This window comes from Protopterus annectens, chromosome 6.part0 (assembly GCF_019279795.1).
Source record: "Protopterus annectens isolate FY-2018-M chromosome 6.part0, PAN1.0, whole genome shotgun sequence".
Classification (NCBI taxonomy): Eukaryota; Metazoa; Chordata; order Ceratodontiformes; family Protopteridae; genus Protopterus; species Protopterus annectens.
In genome coordinates this window covers 215,747,848-215,771,576 of record NC_056737.1, presented here as the reverse complement: position 1 = coordinate 215,771,576, position 23,729 = coordinate 215,747,848, and the positions used below count along the sequence as shown (strand labels likewise).

The window sequence follows — 23,729 nt, the reverse complement described above, 5'->3', positions numbered from 1 at the left end:
GCATGCGGCCTGTAATGACTGTGACATTAGTACATATTACAGAAACTCCAGTAGTAAAATTTAGTTGTATTTTGGTATTTTTGGGAGGAATACTAATTCCCTGTATACTATGATTACCACATTTCTTCACATAGGTGAAAATTAGCCGTTGTATTAATGGTGGATATTTCTTTGAATTTTCTCCTTTTCCAAAATAAAATATAGGAAATTGACAACAATTAATAGAAACTTTGGAATTAAATTCAAGGGTTACTTTAGGGCTATTTGGTCGAATATAATGAAGACCCTCAACCATGGACCAAAATGTAACATTGCTGAAAATCCTTATGTATCCGAAGGTACAAGTAGCATTGCATGGACAAATAAAATTGTCCTGCTGCCTTTGTTCACAAAAACGATTTACATTTCAACCTAGCTCTAGAGTATTATTGTCATTGTTTATTTTCCAAACTTGCATTTCTCTTGTTTGACACCCTGCCCCAAGGGCTCCAGTGAGTACAGTCAGTACAATAACAAACAGAATCTTCATTATGTACAGTAATATAACCTTTCCACGTAAGTGGTATTAATCTGAAAAGTTATTTTGATAGATGCTTTTTCATCTGTTTCAGACTTGGCATTTGCCATGAATCTACAAAAAAAAAAACCCCCACAAAACATGAAGTCACTTAATGACTTTCAACTGATCTCTATGAACAAGAATTATTTTGCCCTTTTTTTCCCTTTAACTTTGTACACTAGAGGTCCTAACTGAGCAATTATTTCAAAAGGTCGTTGCCAATTACTATCCCACAGACCTTCCGTCTGGAATGTCTTGATCAATACCTGTGTCCCAGAGGGAAGGTTTTCTTCTGGCAGAACAGGATCTTTTGACCGTAATTTGAATGCTTGCATTTCTGATAGGCTTTGACACAATTCAGAAATATCTTTTAACCATTGTTGATGCTGTGCAATTTCTAATAATGGTCTGTTCGTACTAACAGTAGGATTGAATGGCAATTGTACAGGCATTTTTCTACCTGTCATGACTTCAAAAGGTGAGATCCCTGTTTTACTATGTGGAGTTGCTCTGACACCCAGCAAGATTTCAGGCAAATGTTTTACCCAGTTTGTGCCTTTTTCCAAGCAGGCTTTCTTAAGGCGTTCCTTAAGAGTCCTGTTCATTCTTTTAACTATCCCATTAGACTGGGGATGGTAAGGAACATGAAATCATTGCTGTTTACCAACCAAATCACACAAAGCTTTCATTAGTTTACTGACAAATTGTGGTCCATTATTGGATTCGATAACTCGTGGCCATCCCCAATGACAAAAAACGTTTTTTTCATAAGGCTTTTGCTGTAGCCTTAGCCGTCATTGTTTTTGTAGAAATTGCTTCTACCCATTTTGAAAAAACATCAACTATAACTAGAAGATACCTGTCCCCCCCCCCTTTAGCTTGGGGTAATGGACCTGCAAAGTCAATTTGGATGGCATACCAAGGTCCATCCGCTGGAGTTACCCTTAGTAACTGCATTTTTTCAGTTGAGCATTAAATTGCAAACATATTAAGCATTTAGCATGTACTAAATCGCAGATTTTCTTTAACTGTGAATGCCAGTACTTGTTCTTTACAATAGGCCATAACTTTTATGTATCTAAATGTCCCAATACCTGATGATTAAACTTCACTAACTGTTGTGCCTGTTGGTATGGTATATAAGGAAGACTACAACCTTTTTCAAAACATTTAGCATAATATTGCCCTGGACGTCTCCTACAAGAGTACATTTTTCTAACTCTTCATGCAGTCCAAACATAGTTTGGATCTGCAGCAAATCATGTTGCAAATTTTGAACTGAAAATGTCTGTTATGGAATGTGTGAAGATTGGGGGAAGATGTGTGAAGGCTGCCAGCCTAGTCAAATAGAATTTGATAAATAATTCTATCATTTATAAATATAAATGTAAAATACAGGCTTGTGTTCTTAAATGAAAGAAAACACTGTAAAATGTGAACTTCAAGATTGTAGCAACATTGCCATCTGCTGTAAGGAAAACTAAGCCAAGCATTTCAAATGTTCTTTGAAGTAAAATTATCTAAATAGTGGTGCCAAAGCGGCTGGTTGAACACATTCTTTCTATTGTCTTAACCTAAGGAATAATTGCTAGAGTGAAATGTCTTTTATTGTTGTAGTTTCCTGAGTAGGTGTTAGATTGCTAAATAATGCGGTTTGTTGGCCTGGGAACTCCAGACTACATGTCAAAATGATGTAATGTGTATTCTGGGAAAACCTAAGTGTCAAAATGATGTAATCTGGGAGGGCCTAGCAAAGATGTTTGTTAGTGAGTTTAAAAATTATTGTTCATAGAGAGACTGTGAGCATTTTGTTCTTGACATCCCACTTATCAGCACTCTGCCTGTTGTCTTATGTAAGTAGTGTCTTAGAAATATGTTATCTTGTAGTAATAGCTAGGAACTTAGAAGAAAGTTAGACAAGTGTTTTTCTGTTATATCAGAACTTTCCTACTGTATTGTTTTACATTTTTGTGTGATCACTGAACTCTTAGATATCAATGTGGTGTAGTAGTATTGCCTTGTGTTTTTAATTATTTATTATTAAATATTTTTAAAAACCTTTACCTGTGGCTGGCTTGTGTAGAGATAAGTAAGCTTTAGAGTACATTGCATATTTGTAGAGTTTATTGTAATAAGCCACTCTAATAAGCCTTAGACTGAATAGTCACATTACCAATTGGATAATAATATTGCACAGTAATAATTGGACACCCTTTTAAGGGCCATTGGGTAGCTGATAAGTACTAGCTGGTGGTGGCAAAAATTACTACCGTATAATCTGGGTAAAGGGGCACAGCTGGAGAATCTGTGTCAGCCTTTCTCAGGAGTGTCTGTGAAGTTGTATAAATACTTATCTCAAAGTGTGTGTGGTGTGTCAACTACCTGGGCAGGGACATGAAGCACTGGAGGGACAAAGAGGGTACTGGAGGTTACCTTGCCAGCTAGGCCGAGATCTGGACCCTATAGCTGTGCCAGTGGAGAGTCTTATTGGGGACCTGGAGAGCAAGGGAGCAACCAGCCCCATACTGACTGTGATCTCTCTGTGCACCTAAGGGAAATTGTACTTTACTGTGTGTATTTGTTATCCTTTCCTCTTATATGAGATGCCCTCCCTGGTGTTAGTGGTGAGGACTGAGGCTCCTTGATTGCTAGGCCAGGGCACGGTCATCACATTTCTAGTGGCATTGGTTGGGATAAGATACCCTCACATTTGTGGTCCACAGTGGTTGGGATAAGATATCCTCACTTGTGGTTTGCAGTGGTGTGGGTAGAGTGAATCCTGTAGCTTATGTACAGTGATCTCTGAAGATGTTTTTTTCTCTAAATCAGCCACGCAGTGTATACTCAGAGTTCAGATCACAATTGTTTTATTTCTTTTGTTAGTCAGGGTGAGCAGGCAGCATGTCAGCACAGGAGTATGGAAAGCTGACAAGAAGCCAGCTGGTGGATATGTGCCAGGCTAGGGGACTGGTGCATGGAAACCTGACTAAGGCAGACCTGATTACAGCCTTGGTTACAGCTGCATCAGAAAACAGCATCCAGGAGGACGATCAGACTGGCAATGGAGATACAATATCCTCGGGGAATGGACAGCTCAACCTTTCTGCAATGGGCTTAAAAATCCAACTGGAGCTAAAGAGATGAGTTGGAGGCCAGGCGTTTGGAGATAGAAGCCGAAGAAAAGGAGCGTCTGAGGAAGCATGAGAGGGGAAAACGCTGACTCTTTGCCAGAGTCATGGAGGTAATGGGGAAGGGAGTAACTGGACCCCAGAAGCACAACAGGTCAGTAAATTTCTTCTGCAATTTAAAGAGGGGGATAATTTTGATAGATTCATTCACATGTTAAAAAGGGTATGAAAACAGTATAGTGTTGACCAAAGGCTCTGGGTACGGTTCCTGCCGCCCTTACTCCATGGGAAAGCTGTAACTTGTATATCACAAATGCCTGACTGTCTGTTTTGATTATACTGCTGTAAGAAAATGTCTGTTAGAATGTTTTAAGCTAACACCTGAAATGTATAGGAAAAAGTTTCATGAACATAGACGCAAGGCAGATGGAAATGTATGTGAATATGTTGCTGAAGTGAGCACTTATTTTCATAGCTGGGTGAGTGGATGTCAGGTCACCACTTGTGAAGGGCTGGCAGACCTTTTGGTGAGGGAACAAGCCCTTAGCACTTTGCTTGAGGACATGAGGATCTGGTTAGCTGATAGACAATGTGCTACTTCAGATGAGTTGGGGAAGAAGGGAGACCTATACCTGGCCAGCAGGGCAGCCCTGCACAGGAAGGGGACCCCCAGTACTCCTCATGGGTCTAAAGGAACCCATGGTGGACAGCACAGACTGCCCCAACAGAATCTGCCAGTAGTAGGGGAAGCCACTAGTCCAGGTAAACGTCCAGGAGCTAGGGTTAAATGTTTTGAAGGCAACCAGTGGGGCCATGTGGCATACAGGTGTCCACAGAGGCAAGCTGTGGAACCAAAGGTGAGGGAGCCAGTAAGTGGGAAAGGCAAAATGCCAACAGTAGGTCGTCTTGAGACAACAGGGGTATGGAACTACCATCCTGCAGATGTCCTGAGAGGGAAGGATTTGGATGAGGCAGTCCCATGTACTTATGCAGTTACACGCAGTGAATCTAGGAGACAAGCATGTGGGTCTGGTAGCCTAGGGGAGACCCAGATGGCCTGCATACTTGCAGTCAGGACTGGTGAGGTGGTTACTTCAGGGAGTGATCTACGCTGTAGCAGTGAGACTGAAGGTGAGCCACAGTTGCTTGTGGGTACTGATGTTCCCTTGGACAGGGTAACTGCAAAGGTAGAGATGACTAGTAGTACCCAGGCTGACAGTGAGGTACCACTGTCAGGGGATGCCAGACTTCCTGTGGAGGGGGGGAGCTGGGAAGGGTTACAAGGAGAGAGTTGAGACAGGCTCAGCTGTCAGACCCTACATTGCAAGGCCTGAGGCAGGTAGCTAGAGAGACACCTGATTCTCAAGGGAAGGGGGAATCTGTATACTGGGACAAAGGGTTACTATACAGAGAGTGGACCCCTGAGGGAGGGCTAAAACATGAGAGAGTACAGCAGTTGGTAGTGCCTAGAGCCTACAGTCTGGCACTTCTAGCCTTAGCCCATGATATTCCCTTTGCAGGTCATATGGGCATAAAACGTACAAAGAGGCGTATTATGCAGAACTTCTCTTGGCCTGGAATTTCCAGAGATGTAACAGGGTACTGCAGGACCTGTGAGCTGTGCCATAAGGTAGGCAAGGCAGGAGACAAGGTGAGTGCTCCTTTGATCCCTTTGCCTGTGATTGAGGAGCCATTTCAGAGGGTAGCTATGTATATTGTGGGTCCTCTGAGTACCCCAAGTTCCACAGGGAAAAAGTATATCCTAGTGGTAGTCGATTATGCTACACGATACCCTGAGGCAGTGGCTTTGTCCTCCACTGAGGCAGAGAAGGTGGCAAATGCTTTGTTAGAGATTTTCAGCAGGATAGGTTTCCCAAATGAAATACTGTCTGACAGAGGTGCCAATTTCCTGTCGGACCTGCTGGCTTGTCTGTGGATGTCCTGTGGGGTGAAGCACATGAAGGCCACCCCCTGCCATCCCCAGACTAATGGTCTTGCTGAGAGGTTAAACTCTACAATCAAGTCCATGCTACGGGCATTTGCAGATCAGTTTAAGAGGGAGTGGGACAAATATTTGCCCTGTCTGTTGTTTGCTTACAGAGAGGTTCCCCAGGAATCCACAGGTTTTTCACTCTTTGAGTTGCTGTATGGGCATAGGGTGAGGGGACCTCTATATTTAATTCGAGATGAGTGGGAAGGTGAGTGTGTGTCTTACAACGAGTCTGTTATGGCATGTGTCCTGAACCTCAGGACAAGGCTCAGGGAACTCATGGGCTTGGCCCAGGAGAACCTGGCAGAAGACCAACAACAGAAAAAGGTGTGGTATGACAGGAATGCTCAAGCTAGAGAGTATGCTGTGGGGCAGCAGGTAATGGTTCTCATTCCTGTCAGACACAACAAGCTGCAAGCAGCTTGGGAGGGACCCTACATGGTGGTAAGAAATGTAAGCAATGTTAACTACATGGTGGAAGTGCTAGGTAGACGGCAGGGGCACAAATTGTACCATGTTAACATGATGAAAACCTTACCATGATAGGGAGGCCCTTGTGCTGAGCATTTGCAGTGGATTGTAGGAAGTGTCTGAGCGAGATCTTGGGACTGATCTCCTCAGTGAGGCCCGGGCTGACATCTCGGTGGAAGGGGTAGCAATGTCCCAGCAGCTAGCTCCTACCCAGGTTCGAGAAATCCAAACAGTGTTGCAGGAATTTGGGGACATGATCACTGGGAAACCAGGGTGCACCCACCTGGTGCAGCACCAGGTGGATACAGGACCCCAAAGGCCTATTAGGCATGCCCCTTATAGGGTGTCTGAGAGAGTTAGAAAGACTTTGAGGGAGGAGGTACAGGAGATGTTGGAACTAGGGGTGATTCAAGAGTCCAACAGTCCTTGGGCCTCGCCAGTAGTGCTGGTGCCAAAGAAGGATGGCAGCACCAGGTTCTGTGTGGATTACAGGAAATTAAATAGTCACACAGAATTGGATGCTTACCCCATGCCTAGGACAGATGAGGCCCTAGAGCAGCTGGATGGGGCTAAGTGTCTTACAACAATTGATCTTACCAAGGGTTACTGGCAGGTGCCCTTGACTCCCAGTGCTAAAGAAAAGTCAGCCTTTGTGACTCCTTTTGGCTTGTACGAGTTCACAAAGATGCCCTTTGGGATGAAGAATGCCCCAGTTACTTTCCAGAGGCTGGTGGATAATATCCTAGCAGGAGCAGGAGGGTTTACCCTTGCTTATCTAGCTGATATTGCCATCTACAGCCATTCCTGGCCAGAGCACCTTCAGCATGTCAGGGAGGTGCTGGGCAGACTACAGAGGGCAGGGTTGACCATTAAGCCAAGCAAATGTCAGGTGGGTATGGTAGAGTTCTCCTGCCTAGGACATAGAGTGGGGAGTAGTAAGATAAGGCTAAAACCTGCCAAAGTGGAAGCTATTCAGGCATGGCCTGCACCTGTTACCAAAAAGCAGGTGAGGGCATTCTTAGGGACAGCAGGGTACTACAGAAGGTTTATCCCTAGTTATAGTACCATAGCTGCTCCCCTCACAGACCTGACAATTAAGAACAGGCCAGATAAGGTAGCGTGGACCCCAGCATGTCAGCAGACATTTCAGAAGCTTAAAGAAGCTTTGGGAGGACCCCCTGTATTAGCCAGTCCAGATTACAGCAAATAATTTGTTGTGCAGGTGGATGCTTCAAACTATGGGGGGGGGGGGGCTGTACTTAGCAAGATCTCTTCTGAGGGAGAAGAGCACCCAGTGGTTTATCTCAGTCATAGGCTCCAACCCAGGGAGGAATGCTATGCAGTGGTAGAAAAGGAATGTCTAGCCATAGTATGGGCACTGCAAAAACTTCAACCTTATCTGTATGGAAGGAAATTTACTGTTATGACAGATCACAACCCTCTAACATGTTTAAACGGAGTCAGTCAGCAAAATGCCAAGTTGCTAAGATGGAGCCTGGGGTTGCAAGCATATGATATGTCAGTGCAGCACCAAAGTGGGATTAGCAATGCCAATGCAGATGGGCTCTCAAGACAGGGAATGGGGTGAGCTACACCCATATAGACCTAACCCTCTCAAGCAGTGTTTCTCAAGGGTCACTTGAAAAACTAGCTCGAGTTCTCCAGGGGGAAGAGATGTGAAGATTGGGGGAAGATGGGCGAAGGCTGCCAACCTAGTCAAGTAGAATTTGATACATAATTCTGTCATTTGTAAATATAAATGTAAAATACAGGCTTGTGTTCTTAAATGAAGGAAAACACTGTAAAATGTGAACTTCAGGATTGTAGCAATATTGCCATCTGCTGCAAGGAAAACTAAGCCAAGCATTTCAAATGTACTTTGAAGTAAAATTATCTAAATAGTGGTGCCGAAACGGCTGGCTGAACACATTCTTTCTATTGTCTTAACTTAAGGAATAATTGTTAGAGTGTACATGTGAAATGTCTTTTATTGTTGTAGTTTCCTGAGCAGGTGTTAGATTGATAAATAATGCAGTTTGTTGGCCTGGGAACTCCAGACTAAGTATCAAAATGATGTAATGTATATACTGGGAAACCTAAGTGTCAAAATGATGCAATCTGGGAGGGCCAAGCAAAGATGTTTGTTAGTGATTTTAAAAACTATTGTTCAGAGAGAGACTGTGAGCATTTTGATCTTGATATCCCGCTTATCAACACTCTGCCTGTTGTCTTATGTAAGTAGTGTCTTAGAACTATGTTTTCTTGTAGTAATAGCTAGGAACTTATAAGAAAGTTAGACAAGTGTTTTTCTGTTATACCAGAACTTTCGTACTGTATTGTTTTAAGTTTCTGTGTCATCTCTGAAGTCTTAGGTAGCACTGTGGTGTAGTAGTATTGTCTTGTTTTTAATTATTTATTATTAAATATTTTTAAAAACCTTTACCTATGGCTGGTTTGTGTAGAGGTAAGTAAGCTGTAGAGTACATTGCATATTTAGAGTTTATTGTAATAAGCCTTAGACTGAATAGTCACATTACCAATTGGATAGTAATATTGTACAGTAATAATTGGACACCCTTTTAAATGCCTTTGGGTAGCTCATAAGTATTAGCTGGTGGTGGCAGAAATTACTACCACATAGTGTGGGTAAAGGCGCACAGCTGGAGAATGTGTCAGCCTTTCCCAGGAGTGTCTGTGAAGTTGTATAAATACTTATCTCAAAGTGTGTGTGGTGTGTCAGCTACCTGGGCAGGGACACAAAGCAGTGGTGGGACAGAGAGGGTACTGGAGGTTAGTTTGCCAGCTAGGCTGAGATCTGGACCCTATAGCTGTGCCAGTGGGGAGTCTTATTGGGGACATGGAGAGCAAGGGAGCAACCAGACCCAGGCTGACTGTAATCTCTGTGTGCACTTAAGGGACATTGTACTTTACTGTGTGTATTTGTTATCCTTTCCTCTTATATGAGACACCCTCCCTGGTGTTAGTAGTGAGGATTGAGGCCCCTTGATTGCTAGGCCAGGGCACGGTCGTCACAGCATGTACTGCAGGGGGTTTATCTGGTACACTAGAAAGGTGTTCTGTAGGATACAATTGCATTCCTTCCTTTACTGCCTTTTTGCCATCTGATCTGCATAGTTATTTAACTGAAAAATGTCATTTGTAGCTTTCTGATGAGCTTTTACCTGTAAGATACCTTAGCAACCCACAAGGGACTGACTACAAACTAAATTCCAAATAGTGTGTAACACAGAAGCATGTTTGAGTGGTTTGCCCATGTTATCAACAATCCCTCTCCTTGCCCATGTAGACATATACAGCTGCAGAGAATTAACTACGTATGCACTGTCTGAAAAAATATTGAATGTGTTTATTTCCTCTCTAGCAACAGTTACGTCCCGCTGTGCGTCAGCCAGCTGCTTGTCATATTTTTCTTGCAAATGGACAATTTTACTCATTAACCCTTCTATCATACCAATAGCTTTACTGCCCTGTTCAGTAACAGCTTGTGTAAAGGTCTTAATTTCAGTCTGTGAGAATTTCAAAAACTGAGAAAATTATTTTGTATATTCAGCAGTGTCAGCATGCAGTTTACCTGATGCAATCCATTATCACAGTAAGTCTGAGAATGACCCATGAGGTCAGGATCCTGATCGTTGCTAACTTTAGCAATCCAGTCTTTAAACCCCTGCAAATCAGACTGTAAAGTACAAACTTTGACATCTGCAACACCCTCTAATAAATCTTTTGCAACAGGATATATAGAAACAGGAACCATTGTCTTTACTTCAAGCATTACTTTATCCTGGTTGTGTTCCAACTTTTGTACAATACGTTTATGACAAGGCATGCAAAAAGCAACATTTAAATTATTGCAACTAGCACATTTTTGCACATTCTAACACTTTTGCCTTACGTAGTAAAGACTTACAGGTGCTAACATGCTTATTATACCATGTATTTAAATAATTCCACACGTTTATATATGGTTTAGACACATCTAAAGTAAAAGACTGAGTGCACTTCTTGACATTTTCATGAATTGCGTTCATTATTAAAAGAAAAACAGAAGAAAATATTTACCACAAATGTTCAGGACAAGGTGGCCAGTCTTGACACGGAGATCAGTTGTGGGAAAATTCCCTGCTTTCTTTCACTAGATGCTGGTGATAGGAAAATTTAGGCAGTAGTATTTTCACACCTCATGAATCACCAACTGTCTGCCCTGTACTGTGCTGCAGTGTTTGTCCTTCAATCAATAGACAAAGTTTAGGAAGAGAAGAATGGATTCTAAAAAGGTCTGCTCTGGAATGTCGTACTGTGAGAGGCACCTCTTCAGGTCACCCGCTTGGTTGTTTGGACTGGACTGGTCTTGCAACTGTTAAAGTGGTACTACACTATTTACGGTAGTCTTGTACCTTTACTCAATGAAGACACTGAGACAGTTCTGCTGTTACGACATTCATTTACTGCACACGAGGTTTACATTTAGCTTAACAATGAAAGTTATATACATCACCATACTTCAGCTTAGAATAATCAAAGTCTCTCATACAAAAGAAAAAGTCCCAAACTTTATAGTGTCTTTTCTGCCTGCATCAGCAGTTTTGAGAATTTGCCAGAATAATAAGTCTTTCCTTTCAAGTTGGTAGTTTGTTTTCCATATCTTAGACATTCTGTTCCTGAAGAATAACTCCTTTTCCTTGGCCTATCTTGCGTATCATATTGATGAGACACAGCTGCATACAAGAGTTCATCTTGACCTGCTTGTAGATAATAAATTTCACAAGCTGCATAGTTTATAAGAGATAAAATGTTTTACTTCTGATTCTTATTAACAATGAATGCCAAGCTATATGTTTTTGCCAAGTTAGTTAACTGAGATTTAGCTGAGTGCACTCTACACACTGAATGCGGAACATTTATTTTACATTTTCAGAAAAAGCCACAGAAATCCATTTTAACCTGTTATTTTACTCTCACACACTGGTCCCTCTTACAAAGTAGCACACCACATTAAGCTTGCTAAAACTGATCTTTCCCTGCCATTGTTGCATATCTTTCCCATAAGACCTTTGTACAATAAATACTATGAGCCTTAGATCAAGTCATGTTGTCGCATCATGCACTGCTGTTTCCAGAGCAATATGGCCCTCTCCATGAAGTATCCTTATATTCATTATGTCAGTCAGTGACAAGATTCCGTCTCTTCTGACTGTCTGATTAGATCACCCCCCATGACAGTTACATCACTCCCTCTTCAATACTCCTTATAAAAGTTTAAGTAGCCCCAACCATTCTCTTTCCTAAATACTTTACTTCTCAAACCCAAATGTAACGACACTTTCATAGCTGCTCTGCTACAAACTTATTTTACTGTATTTCATTATCAGCCACCTCCCCACCCTTTGTAATACCTCCAGTATTGCCTTTTTCTTTCCTTATTTCAATTGCTAGAAATCAAAGGTATTATAACAATATATTTTGCAATGTTATATCTCTATAAGCCTGTCTCTATTGCTAATGAATGTTCAGTACTGTATATACCTATGTAAGATATATACATGCTGTGTTTTTAAATGTTTAATTAAGTTATTGTAAAGCTTTATTTCTCTTGTATGTACACTTGGCTGTATTTTGTATTTCTTCTGATATCATGGAACTGTATTATATATATATATATATATATATATATATATATATATATATATATAATTTGTCAAAACTGGTGTTAAATGTGGAGCTTTTCTCCCTGAGCCTCTGCTGAAAAATGGATGTTAAGTTGTCTATCTCGCCTTCATTCGTGCTGGATGGGTTCGGAGCCGACCTCGGCTCCGACTCGGCCACTCTAAAAGCTCGAGAGTTGGTTCCACCGGCTCGAGGCTCCCCTTATATCCCACAATGCTAGGCGAGAGTTACCTCAGATCTCGTTTGCCGCTACAGCTTCGAGGTTGGTTGTTTCTACCGGTTCCTGGTGAGTACTATTTTTCTGGTAAAAATTAGTCTTTAAAACCCCTTTAAGTTAATATTCTTACTTAGTTAGTGTAGGTTAGATAACTTTATTCCCTACCCTAAATTTTTCCGTTTCTTTCCCCAAGAACCTTTGGTTCTTCCATTGGGCCTTTAGGCCTTCCCTTCCCTAGTGGAGTGTGTGTGTTTTTTGTAGTTATTCTAGTTTATTGTAGTTTTTAAATACTAGTATTACTACTAATTTTATTGTGTTTTTCTGACAGGGTATAACTTGTGTGTTTGTGTGCGTGTTTGTGTACACCTGTCAGTCAAAATATGTCCAAAGAAGCAAAGGTCTCCGGATTCAAGAAGTGTGATGCGTGCTGTCAGAAAATGTCTCTGACAGACGCTCACACTTCTTGTGTCTATTGTCTGGGGCCTTTGCACCTGCAGGACTCCTGTGCTGTGTGCCATGGCTTCAGCCCCAGGGTCCTGCAGGAAAGAAAAAATAAGTTAATTCTTAGAGGCTTACTGAAGCCAGAGGATTCCCTGTCTGTGTCAACAGGGAAGCCCTCTAAGGCATCGAGGTCTTCGGCTCCGGCTTCTGAGCCGAGACCTCAGGTTGCTCAACCTTTGCCTTTATCGGCTCCGGCTGGAGCCGATAAGTCTCAGTCCACAGTTTCTGTGGCTCCCTCGGCTCCGGCCGGAGCCGAGGTTATTGAGGTTCCCGTGTCGGCTCCGACCAGACCTTCGGAGCCGACAACCAGGAAGAGGTCCAGGTCACCATCTCTTGGCTCCGTTCATTCGGCTCCAGGATCTCCCCTGCTGTCTGAATGGAGCCAAAGGTCTCACTCCTCTAGGTCATCGAGGCTGTCGGATCATGACCTTCAGAGGGTAGTGAGTCGACTACTTAAGTCCGAGGCACTAGCCCAGATGCTTCAGAGCCCGACTCATCAGTCGATGCCTGCCCCGGTCCATCAACATTTTCCTCCTTCGACTCTCTTGAGTTCGAGCCGGGTCGTCGGAACCGAGACTGTGGTTACGCCGGAGCCGATACAATTGTCTTCGGCTCCGTCTGCCGGCTCCGTTTCTTCTTTGGAAGAAACTCGGCACCGGACTTCCTCGCCGGCTCCGAGGGGGTGAGTGGCATCGGACCCTTGTCCGACCCCCTCTCCCTCTCGGGCTTCGGCGCTGGTGAGTTCGGCTCCGACATCGGCCTCGAGCCATCACTGTCGGTGCCGAGGGGGTTCTTAACTCCTCGGAGCGGGACCTCTGGCTCTGCCTGACAGGGGTGCATTCGAGGTCATGCGGAGTGTGTTAGAGCCTGGCTCTACTCCACAGTCGGCTCCGCCCCTCCCTCTATGCTGCCTCAGGGTAAGTCGACTCACTCCCTCATCCCGGACCGCAGAGAGCCAGCTCCTCAGGAGCCCCTGTGGGATTTCATCCTCTTCCGAGGCCTCTCCTGATTTGGCAGAAGAGCCCCTCGGAAGAGGAAGTGTAAGAGGAAACACATTGACTCACCTGAGTCCATCACGCCGGACACAGATTTGGATGATTCTGAGGGTTCCCCCTGTTCCCCTTCTGAAGATGTCTCATTTGCAGACATTCTGGAGATCCTGAAACAGAGGGGAAATTGGCCAGCCCTCAACCCTTCGGAGGACGAATCTGTGTATCTTGAGGCGCTTGGCTCGCCCTTCCACCTCCTGGGTGTCCCTCCCTTGACCCCTCATGCAGGTGGTTGCTAAGAAGGCATGGACGGCTCCTGATTCAGTGGACCCCACTCCCAGGAGACCCTCTAAGTTCATCACAGCTCCAGCAGACAAGCAATTTTTAACAAAAGGAGTTTCTGTGGATGCTATGGTGGTAGCTGCTGCCACAAAGAAGGAACTGGCTGATCCTTCAGTACCTGTCCATCCACCTAACAAGGAATCTAGGTCCATGGATAGGTACGGAAGCGGATGTTCTCCTCAGCGACATTTACCATGCGTCGCTGAACTACCTGTGCCATTTCACTGCCTTCAAAGGGATTTGATCAAGGAAGCGAGTGAAATGTTAAAGGATCCTACAGCTGCGGGTTTCCAAGACAAGATGAACACGCAACTGGCTACCCTTAATTCCATATCCAACTCCTCCATGCCTCCTTTCTTACACTGCTGATGGAGCGAGCAGAGCCGCAGGGACAGGTGTGGCCTTACGTAGGCACGCCTGGATGCGGCTATGCAATTTTGCGGACCCTTTCAAGACGTCTTTCACGAACTCCCGTTTGATGGATCATCTCTTTGGTCCTCAAGTGAAAGAAACCCTGACTAGGTGCGAGACTGATGGCAAGACCCTTTCTGCCGTCGGAGTCCGTTTTTCGACTCCTTCCAGGCCTTACCCCAAAGGCCAGAAGGGTGGAAAGATGTGGTTCCGTAAACAATCTCAAGGGACTTCGCCTGACGCACAGAGTTGTTTTCCTACCAAAGGCAGAGGTGGGAATAACAATGGTAGACGTCGCCCTAGGGGCAGGGGGGGTCCGCAGAACCAGGGCAATCGGGAAGCCTTCCCTGACAAGCCTTTTCAGCATCCCGGAGGCAGTCGGGGGAAGATTGTCACTGTACCCAGAAGCCTGGCTATCCCTGACTCAAGACAAATGGGTACAGTCCATCATTTCCGAAGGCTATTCTATCCCCTTTCTTCGCTTTCCAAATCAGTCAAAAAAATCCCTTCCAGATGTTCCACCCGCTCAAAGGGATCTAGCAGCTTTGGAAATTTCAAAACTGCTTGCAAAAAGAGCAATTCAGCCAGTACCAGCAGACCAACAAGGATCCGGAATCTACTCAAGGTTCTTTTTAGTTCCAAAGAAAACAGGGGACTGGAGACCGATATTGGATCTCAGTGTCTTGAACAAATCAGTCAAGAAAACAAGATTTCGGATGGTCACGCTGCAATCCATCCTTCCCCTTTTTGGGCAAAGGAAACTGGATGTGCTCTATAGACCTTCGGGATGCGAACTATCACATAAAAATGAACAGACGCTCCAGAAGATTCCTCCGCTTCAGGCTGGGAACCAGTCATTTTCAGTTCAGGGCCCTGCCCTTTGGTCTCACCACTGCCCCCGGTGTTTACCAAATGCATGGCAGTGGTAGCTTCTCACCTGAGACGACAAGGATTCCAGGTGTTTCCATATTTGGACGACTGGCTCCTCACAGCTCCCACCAAGCATCTCCTTCTGATGGCCAGAGATTATACTTTTCGCATTTGTCAAAAACTGGGTATTTCAATAAATTGCGAAAAGTCTGTTTTGTCGCCTTGTCGTACTATTACCTACATAGGCGCAAATCTAGATACTATAAACATGTCTGCAAGGCTAACGCACCAAAGGATATCAGACATTCACAAATTGGTATCACTCCTTCTCAACAACAACAGAATCAAAGCCAGGTTAGTTCTAAAGGTGTTGGGAATCATGGCATGGGCCATACCTCTCCTTCCATTAGCCAGATACCACATGCGGATCCTTCAGTGGATGCTTTTTACTCAATGGTCATACCAGGAACTTCCAATGTCTCACACCATTGTGATCACGCAGGCGTGCAAAAGCATCTCATGTGGTGGATGTCTTCCCCAGCTCCTGTCGGAAGACCCTTTGTTCCACCTCCTCCGGTTGCTACACTGACAACGGATGCCTCCCTGATCGGGTGGGGGGGGCATTATCAGGGCAGGACAGTCCAGGGCACATGGCAACCAAACGAATGCCACTTGCACATAAATGTTCTGGAGATGAGAGCAGTGCTTTTAGCGTTGCAAGCCCTTCAAGACTCTCTTCCCTTGGGAACAATTGCAATCCAGACAGACAATATGTCGGTAGTGTGGTACATCAACAAACAAGGCGGAACCAGATCATACCCCCTGTGTCGAGAAGCACTCAGACTGTGGCAATGGACGATTTCTTCTCAGCGTTTTCTGATAGCAACGCACATCTCCGGGAAGTCCAATCACATTGCGGACAAGTTGAGCAGAGCTATTCTCATGCCTCACGAGTGGTCTCTGAAAGACTCTGTAGTGAGAGAGATTTTTCTCAAGTGGGGTCAGCCTTGCTGCGATCTTTTTGCTACTCCCCAAAACAGCAAGTGCAGAGAATATTTCACTCTATTCCCTTTACCAGGCCAACCCAGCAGAGACGCTCTAGTCCAAGTTTGGCCCCGGGGACTTCTGTATGCATTTCCTCCTTTCCCACTGATCTCTCAAGTAATTCAGAAAGCTATCGCTCAGAAGGCATCCTTGATCCTCATTGCTCCTTACTGGCCTCGACAAGTGTGGTTCCCCTTTCTACATCGTTTTCTCTTGGAGCGACCGTGGAATCTGGACCTAGTTCCAGATCTTTTGATCCATCAGTCGGGTCAGTTTCTTCGCTCCCTCCCCTCTCTGAACCTCACTGCTTGGTTCCTCCACTTCCAACCGTAGCCAGGCTTCCTCAATTATCTCACTCTGTCAGAGATATATTGATAGCTTCCCATAAATCTTCCACTCGAAAGATTTATTTGAGTAAGTGGAAACGCTTCTCATATTGGGCACAAGGAAAGGACATAGATCCCTTCACTGCTTCCATCCAACTAGTCCTTGATTTTCTAGCTGAACTCTTCCATGCAGGTTCATCTCCATCTACACTTAAGGTTCAATTGGCAGCTATTTCTAATTTTCATGTGGGTATTTCTGAATCTGCCCTAATGTCCCACAAACTTTGCAAAGCCTTTTTGAAAGGAGTTTTTCTTCTCAGACCTCCTATAAGAAATCCTCCTTCTCCTTGGGACCTAAATTTAGTTCTTGCTTCTTTGATTCTTTCCCCTTTCGAACCTGCAGCTTCCTGTTCATTGAAATTGTTATCATGGAAAACTCTCTTTCTGGTAGCTATTACATCAGCTAGAAGAGTTTCAGAACTTCAAGCACTCAGTTGTCGTCCTCCTTATCTTTTGTTTCATAAGGACAGAGTATCCTTACGAACTAACCCGTCCTTTTTGCCTAAGGTGGTCTCGACATCAAATTTAAACCAAAGCATTGACCTCCCTGTCTTTTTTCCAGAGTATTCCAATAGGTCTGAACAAAAATTACACTGCCTGGATGTTCATCGTCAATTGAGGTACTACTTGGATAGAACAAAACAATTCAGAAAATCTGATCAGCTGTTTGTCTCCTATGCGGAAAGCAGAAAGGGACTTTCAGTTTCAAAGGTATCGTTATCCAGATGGCTAACATCTTTGATTTCCCTGGTATATGAAATTAGGCAACAAAAATTGCCTAATAAACCTAAAGCCCATTCCACCAGAGCTTTGGCTACTTCTTTAGCCTTCCAAGACAGACTGCCTATTGACACCATTTGTGCAGCAGCTACTTGGGCTACTCCTCACACTTTTATTTCTCATTATAAGTTGGATTTAGCTTCTAGGCATAGAGCTAACTTTGGTTCCACTGTTCTCAGGAGTCTGTTCCGTTAGGCCACCCGGGACAAGGTGCTAGGGACGCGGTCCCATCCAGCAAGAATGAAGGCGAGATAGACAACTTAACATATAGAAGTTATGTTCTTACCATAACGTTCCATGTTAGTTGTCTTCTTCTCGCCTTCTTCTTGCGCCCCACCCTCCTTCCCCCTGGCCTGGACAGACCTAGAGGAGTTGTGATTGTGACCTCTCTTTCTACCACCTCTTTCTTAGACATATGCTATTTTGCATATTTCCTAGTTCAGGATGTAGGTCACCCTTCTTTCTTCCTGTTGTTAGAGGTGGACTTTGTTTTACAGTTATACTGTTACTATTATAAGCTGGGGTTAGCTTACAAACGAGATCTGAGGTAACTCTCGCCTAGCATTGTGGGATATAAGGGGAGCCTCGAGCCGGTGGAACCAACTCTCGAGCTTTTAGAGTGGCCGAGTCGGAGCCGAGGTCGGCTCCGAACCCATCCAGCAAGAAGAAGGCGAGAAGAAGACAACTAACATGGAACGTTATGGTAAGAACATAACTTCTATTTTTGTCCTAGTCAGACTTTCCCAGTAAACAAAGATAAGTAATAAGTAAATAAATAATTTTCCAAGACTCACTCTGTCCTTTTCAGAGTAGCAAGATAGCCAGAGCTTATTATTGCAGGCAGATGGGCATGAGGAACAGAACCAGCTCCATCTTAATTCAGCTTTTCCAGTTTGGAGGAATTATTTCTAGTTGTCTTCTCTTTTTTAAGTCTTATTAAACTATTCTCACTAATGTATGGTATACCCTTAGAAATGGTCCGTTTCTAGTCCTCCTCTGTTTTTGTCAGCAATGATACAACCTTACCTACTTTAGCCTTTGGCATAGCCTGCTTACCATAATGTTGCGAAGTGCTCTCTCGAGAATCTTTTCCTGAATTTCCATTTGAATGCAGATTCCAGAACTCAGTACAGGTAGCACAGAGCTAAAGCACTGTATGAAGACATGATGGTAAAGAATGGCCAAATTTGTAGTGTTCCCTAATGTAAAATGTGCCATGTTCATGGACAGAAACCTTGACCAGAGCTTTTGAGAACACTGGCATTAACTGATTCAAATTTTCTTTTCACCATACTGGTTTGTATTGAACTTTTATGAAATATAAAATGTCACTTCCAGTCCTTTTTACACAGGAACATGTTCATCCTTTTCTAATTGTTGAACCATTCCTTCAAATCAGTACCCTCTGCTTCAGTCTTGTACATACAACCACAAAGGCTGTGAATGTCACTGTACTGCACAAATCAGATTGGGACAGTCTGCTCAAGATTAGCACCCCTCCCCTAACCCAGTCACACATAAACACACCAACATGTGCACACAGAAGAGTCTACACTCTGCAGCACAGACTATAATCCTTGTAGATATGATGAGAAATAGCCAGTTGATAATGTAGAAAGAAGGACAGAGTGTGTTTGTATACAGTAGTATATGGAATGTGTTTAGTAATGTTTATTAAAGGGAAACGGTTGTAAGTTACATGTGAAGTGGAAAGTATTCTGTAATGTGCAGTCTAAAGATCAAAAGCACTGTCATTTACTATTTGTTGTATATTAAGGTGGATATGAAGCTGAGAATAGTTTTTGTATGTGTAGTGCACTTTACAAATACAACATGAATGTATTTGATAATTTCTTTTACTGTACTCAACAGAAAATAGAAGAAGTAAACGTTGATGATTGGAAAAACATCAGAGGGCCACGTCCTTGGGAAGACTCTAAGCAGTACCAGCAGCAGCAGAGAGAGAGACTTAACTCAAAACCAGCCTAAATGTAGCAGCAGATGACTTCTGCATGTGCTGATCTGTGTTGTTTTTAATCACTTGGGTTCATTGACATTCCTCTGCAGTGACCATCATGCTGCAAACTGCACCTCAGTACTAAGCAGGCACTCTCCGTATCCAGTCAGAACCAGTGCAGCCTTGTATAGAATTAGAGCTGTGAAGGTGGAACCAGAGACTCTACTGAACTGTTGTCATAAAATTGTAATGCTCTTAAATAAATTTTATAGCACAACATTTACTTAAGATACTCCATGTATAATGAGTCTTATTGCCTAAGCTTTACTTAGAGAAACTGAAGATCATATTATTATTTTCACTGTTGTCCACCAGCAAATTTACCTTGTTTTCTGTTCTTTAGTAAATTTTACAAGGTCCACAATATACGTTGTCCCTAAGAATGCTTTGTGTGTATGTGCGTGTGTGTGTGTGTGTGGGGGGGGGGGGGTCAGTTTGACATAGATTGTATGCAGGTGGGGACTATGGTCAGCAGTTCACAGATCAATACTGCACCTCACCAGAAGAAGAAGAATCAAATTAAACAACCAGGGAGTGAATCATGCCATTATTGATTAGGACTTTAGCTGGTTGGAAGGACACAGAAGTTCATAAAATGAGTCCATTTGTATGAATGAATTGTTATCAGTGGGGTAACATGGGGACAGTACCGAGGCTAATCCTTTTAATTGCCTCTATAAGTGACATTGTAGAAGGCGTGGGAGGAAAGTGAACTGTTTTAGATGGTATAAAGATTTGAACCAGAAAGCACAGTTATAGCATTGCACAAATGTAGGTTATAGAGAGTTTTCAAGGTTTGTAAGTATGGGTGCTCCATGTAGAGGTGATACCAGTAGGCAAGTGTTAGCTACGGTTACTTTAGTATTAATTGTGAAGACATTTTTTGTTCTGTAAGTTTTTTGTTGTAACTTTTTGTGTGTTTTTTAATTAAATTTAGAATATGTAAGTTGAATTTTAGGTTGTCATCTATGATCATGCCAGGTGATTCAGTATGAGATACTACTTCAGTGTCAGTGTTAGGGAGGTGATTTTGAAGTTACTTTTGCCAAAGCTGTGCGAGTTGAAAAAAATGGGAGTTATTTTTTTATTTCATATTTTTTAGGGTTGAGCAGTAATTGAGCATGTTGGAGCCAGCTTTCAATGGAGTTAAAGCCTTCTTGTGTTATTTGTTGTGGGTTGGGCTATCAGAGGAAAAAAATGAGAGTAGAGTCATTTGCATGTGTATAACAAAGGCTTGTTGTGAACGTGTAAAGAGGTTGTTGATTAATATATTAAACGTCAGGGAACTGAAAATGCAGCTTTGGGGTACACCTGTGGTAAATAACAAGAAAGGGGATAGAGTGCAGAGCCATTTAACATATTGTTGTCTGTCAGACAAGTAGCTTCTGAACCATGTGAGAGTAGAGTGTGAGAGGCCAAGGGAAGATATTTTGTATAAGAGTTTGCTGTGTGATACAGTTTCAAAGGCTACAGGTAGGTCTAGTAATAAAGAGGATGCAGTTTTACCTCTGGGCCTATCGTTTTGATGGTGCTTAGGAAGGATATGAGGGCAGTGGTGGGTGGTAGTACTACGTGCTGGGTGGAAGCCATGTTGTGTATGTTCCAAGAATAGCTGTTGAAAGAGGTATTGAAGAAGTTGTGGATACGTCCATTAGTTTTGAGAGAGGGATAGGTTAGTGAAGGGTCTAAAGTTGGATATTTCTGTAGAAGTCTCCTCTTTACGTTTTGGGGTTACATATAACCTTTTACAGAGGGAAGGAACATAGGATTCTTGTACTGACCTATTAACAAGTACTGATACTGGGTATGCTGGAGCACTGGCTACTATCTTGAAAAATTCAGGTGGGAGGTAATTAACATATGTAGAGTATGGTGTGAGATTTTGAAGTATTTTTTTATATGAAGTAGGGACAGTTTTTAAGCTGAAAGGTAGCACAGTAGTGGGAAGGGTTTGGATGGGGTATAGGTATTATGGATGTTAGGGGTTGTTTGTGGTATTAAACTGGCTAGCATTTTCAAGTGAGGAGAGGTTATATGAAGGACTTGAATCATAACTCTCAACCATCCAGATTTTCACAGAATGCCCATATTTTCACCATATATTTTTAGTCCTTTCTTCAAAAAATTTGTGTTTTTTTTTTTTTTTTTGGCAAATCACTGAAGATTCAAGTCACTAAATAATGATATGCATTTGAGTTTCAAACTTCACTTCCTTCAGAAAATGCATGTTTACATAAATCCTCTTATTCTGGCAATATTTAAAATATGCTATCCCCCCCCCCCGAATTATTTTAGGCCTTGTTCAGATTCCATATGCTAAGAGATTGAAAGGTATGATTTGAATTGTTTTGTCCCTTGACGGATTAAGTCTTTGATGGAGGACAAGAATATTTTTGAGATTATGTCTGTAGCAGGTCAGCAGTTTACTGTAATGTTGTTTTTGTCACTGTTTAACCTGTTTTATAAGGTTTCAAAGTTTTCTAAACTTTTGCAAAAGTTTCAATATTTTGTTCATTCACTTTTTTTCCAGGCTTTAAACCTGTTATGTATAAGATTTTTAGTATTGTTAGATAGCCAAAGGGAATGGTTGGTTTTAACTCTTTTATTTTTCTTGTAAGGGGTGGTAAGTTATTTAGAATATTTAAGAATATTATATTGAAAGTGAGACTGCTTTATCCCAGGTAGGATTTTTAGATTGGACCAGTTGATGTGTTCTACTGCTTATATGAAAGTGCCTGGGCTGAAATTTGTGACATTATAGGACCATTTATAGTTGCTTTTAACATGATTAATGTGAGTGTAAGTGGGAAGATGGTCACTAAGGGAGTCTGCAAGGGTTCCTGAAATGGTGTGTTTGTGAGGGGAAAGAGCATTATCCATTCTAGGGTGGATTTCTTGTCATAATTTTAACTACATCTAAGGGGTGAGGCAATTGGCTACTTAAGGCCATATAGGTTAATGGTGGAATTCAGAAATTTGGAGGTAATATTTTGCCAATCAGCATTTGTCTCCCAGTATAATGTTTTCATTAGGATGGTATTGGATATTCAGTACAGGATACCTTCTAGAGGGTTTACATCATTTTTGGGGGGCTATAGCGAGCAGTGATACGGTGTTATTTTTATTTAATCTGAGGTATGAAATTAGTGCACTTGAATTGTGAAATTTGGGAATACTATTGTTGTATAAGTTAGAGTAAAGGATGGGTACACCCCCAGCTTATTTTTGAATTCAGTCTGTTCTTATGATGTTATACCCAGGGAGAAGTATTTCATTGTCTTTTGTGTTAATTTGTAGCCGGGTTTCAGTAATTACCAGAATATCTGGAGAATATTGGTCTCTGCTTGCATGAAGTTCTGGCATTTTGTTACATATGCTGCATATGTTTAATGAGACTTATGTTTAGTTTTTGGGTAAGGAAATGGGGTGTTGTAGTACTGGGGTGGAAGGTGATTTTCTAGCTGTTCACAGGTTCATAGGTAAGTACTAGGCTAGCTGCACTTCCAGGACATTTTAAGCCTTGCCAGTTTCTCTATTTTGTGCTTGAAGTAACGTATCCCATTTGGTTATAAATTGGCCTTACCCATTCCATGACTGATAATTATATAGTACCCTTGCTGAGAATAACTGGGATCATACAATAGATAATTTTAGGGTACCCATGCATGAGATAAAACATTTAGAAGCTGCCTCTGTCCATTAGGAGTACAGGAGACAGTCTTGGGATATGTTTTCTGTTCTCTATCCATAGATCTAAGTTGTCACTTAAAAACAGACAGGAATAAACTTTATTTTATGTGGATTAGAAGTCTGTTCCATAGCAGCAGTACCCTCTGCTAAATATACCTTTCCCTCCAAACTGTTCTGTTGATGATGCAGAATAGGTTTAGATCCCTAGAGAGAATATTTCTGATGCCACTTGACTTGCTGATGTGCAGTAAATCATCAGTATTGGGTTAGAGGATGAATTGCATGCCAGACATGGATCACCACTTTGCAGTCTGTAGGATACCGAGTATAGTGACAGGACTTTGAGTCAGCCCATGTAGGACATGTTTAGGCCTTGTATCCTAAGGTACTCTGTGGGTGTTCCAGTTGTTGCATGTGTCTGGACAGATACATGCCAAAGGGGGGCATTATATTCAATGACTGGCCTAATGAGGGCTAAGTAAAGTGGGACAGTGACATCCCTAGATTTATACACAGTCCCTTTGCTTATAAAATGTGCAATATAGAAGAACTTTTGTACAACAATAGACACATGTTGGTCTAAAGTTAGGTCACTGTCTACATAAGTTACCAAATCCCAAACAACTGATTCAGTTCTTAGGGGTATATT

The 23,729-nt window shown here is 42.6% G+C and overlaps 1 protein-coding gene across 1 annotated transcript in view; it reads left to right on the top strand.

Annotated features, from left to right (window-relative positions):
* LOC122804221 (cytochrome c oxidase assembly protein COX16 homolog, mitochondrial) overlaps positions 1-19,622 on the top strand; it is a 513,319-nt gene extending 493,697 nt beyond the window's left edge. Inside the window, exon 4 of the mRNA XM_044073966.1 lies at positions 19,246-19,622. Coding sequence (XP_043929901.1) covers positions 19,246-19,362 — 117 coding nt within the window. The 3' untranslated portion in view covers positions 19,363-19,622. The remainder of the gene's footprint in view (positions 1-19,245) is intronic.
* The last annotated feature ends 4,107 nt before the right edge of the window (positions 19,623-23,729 follow it).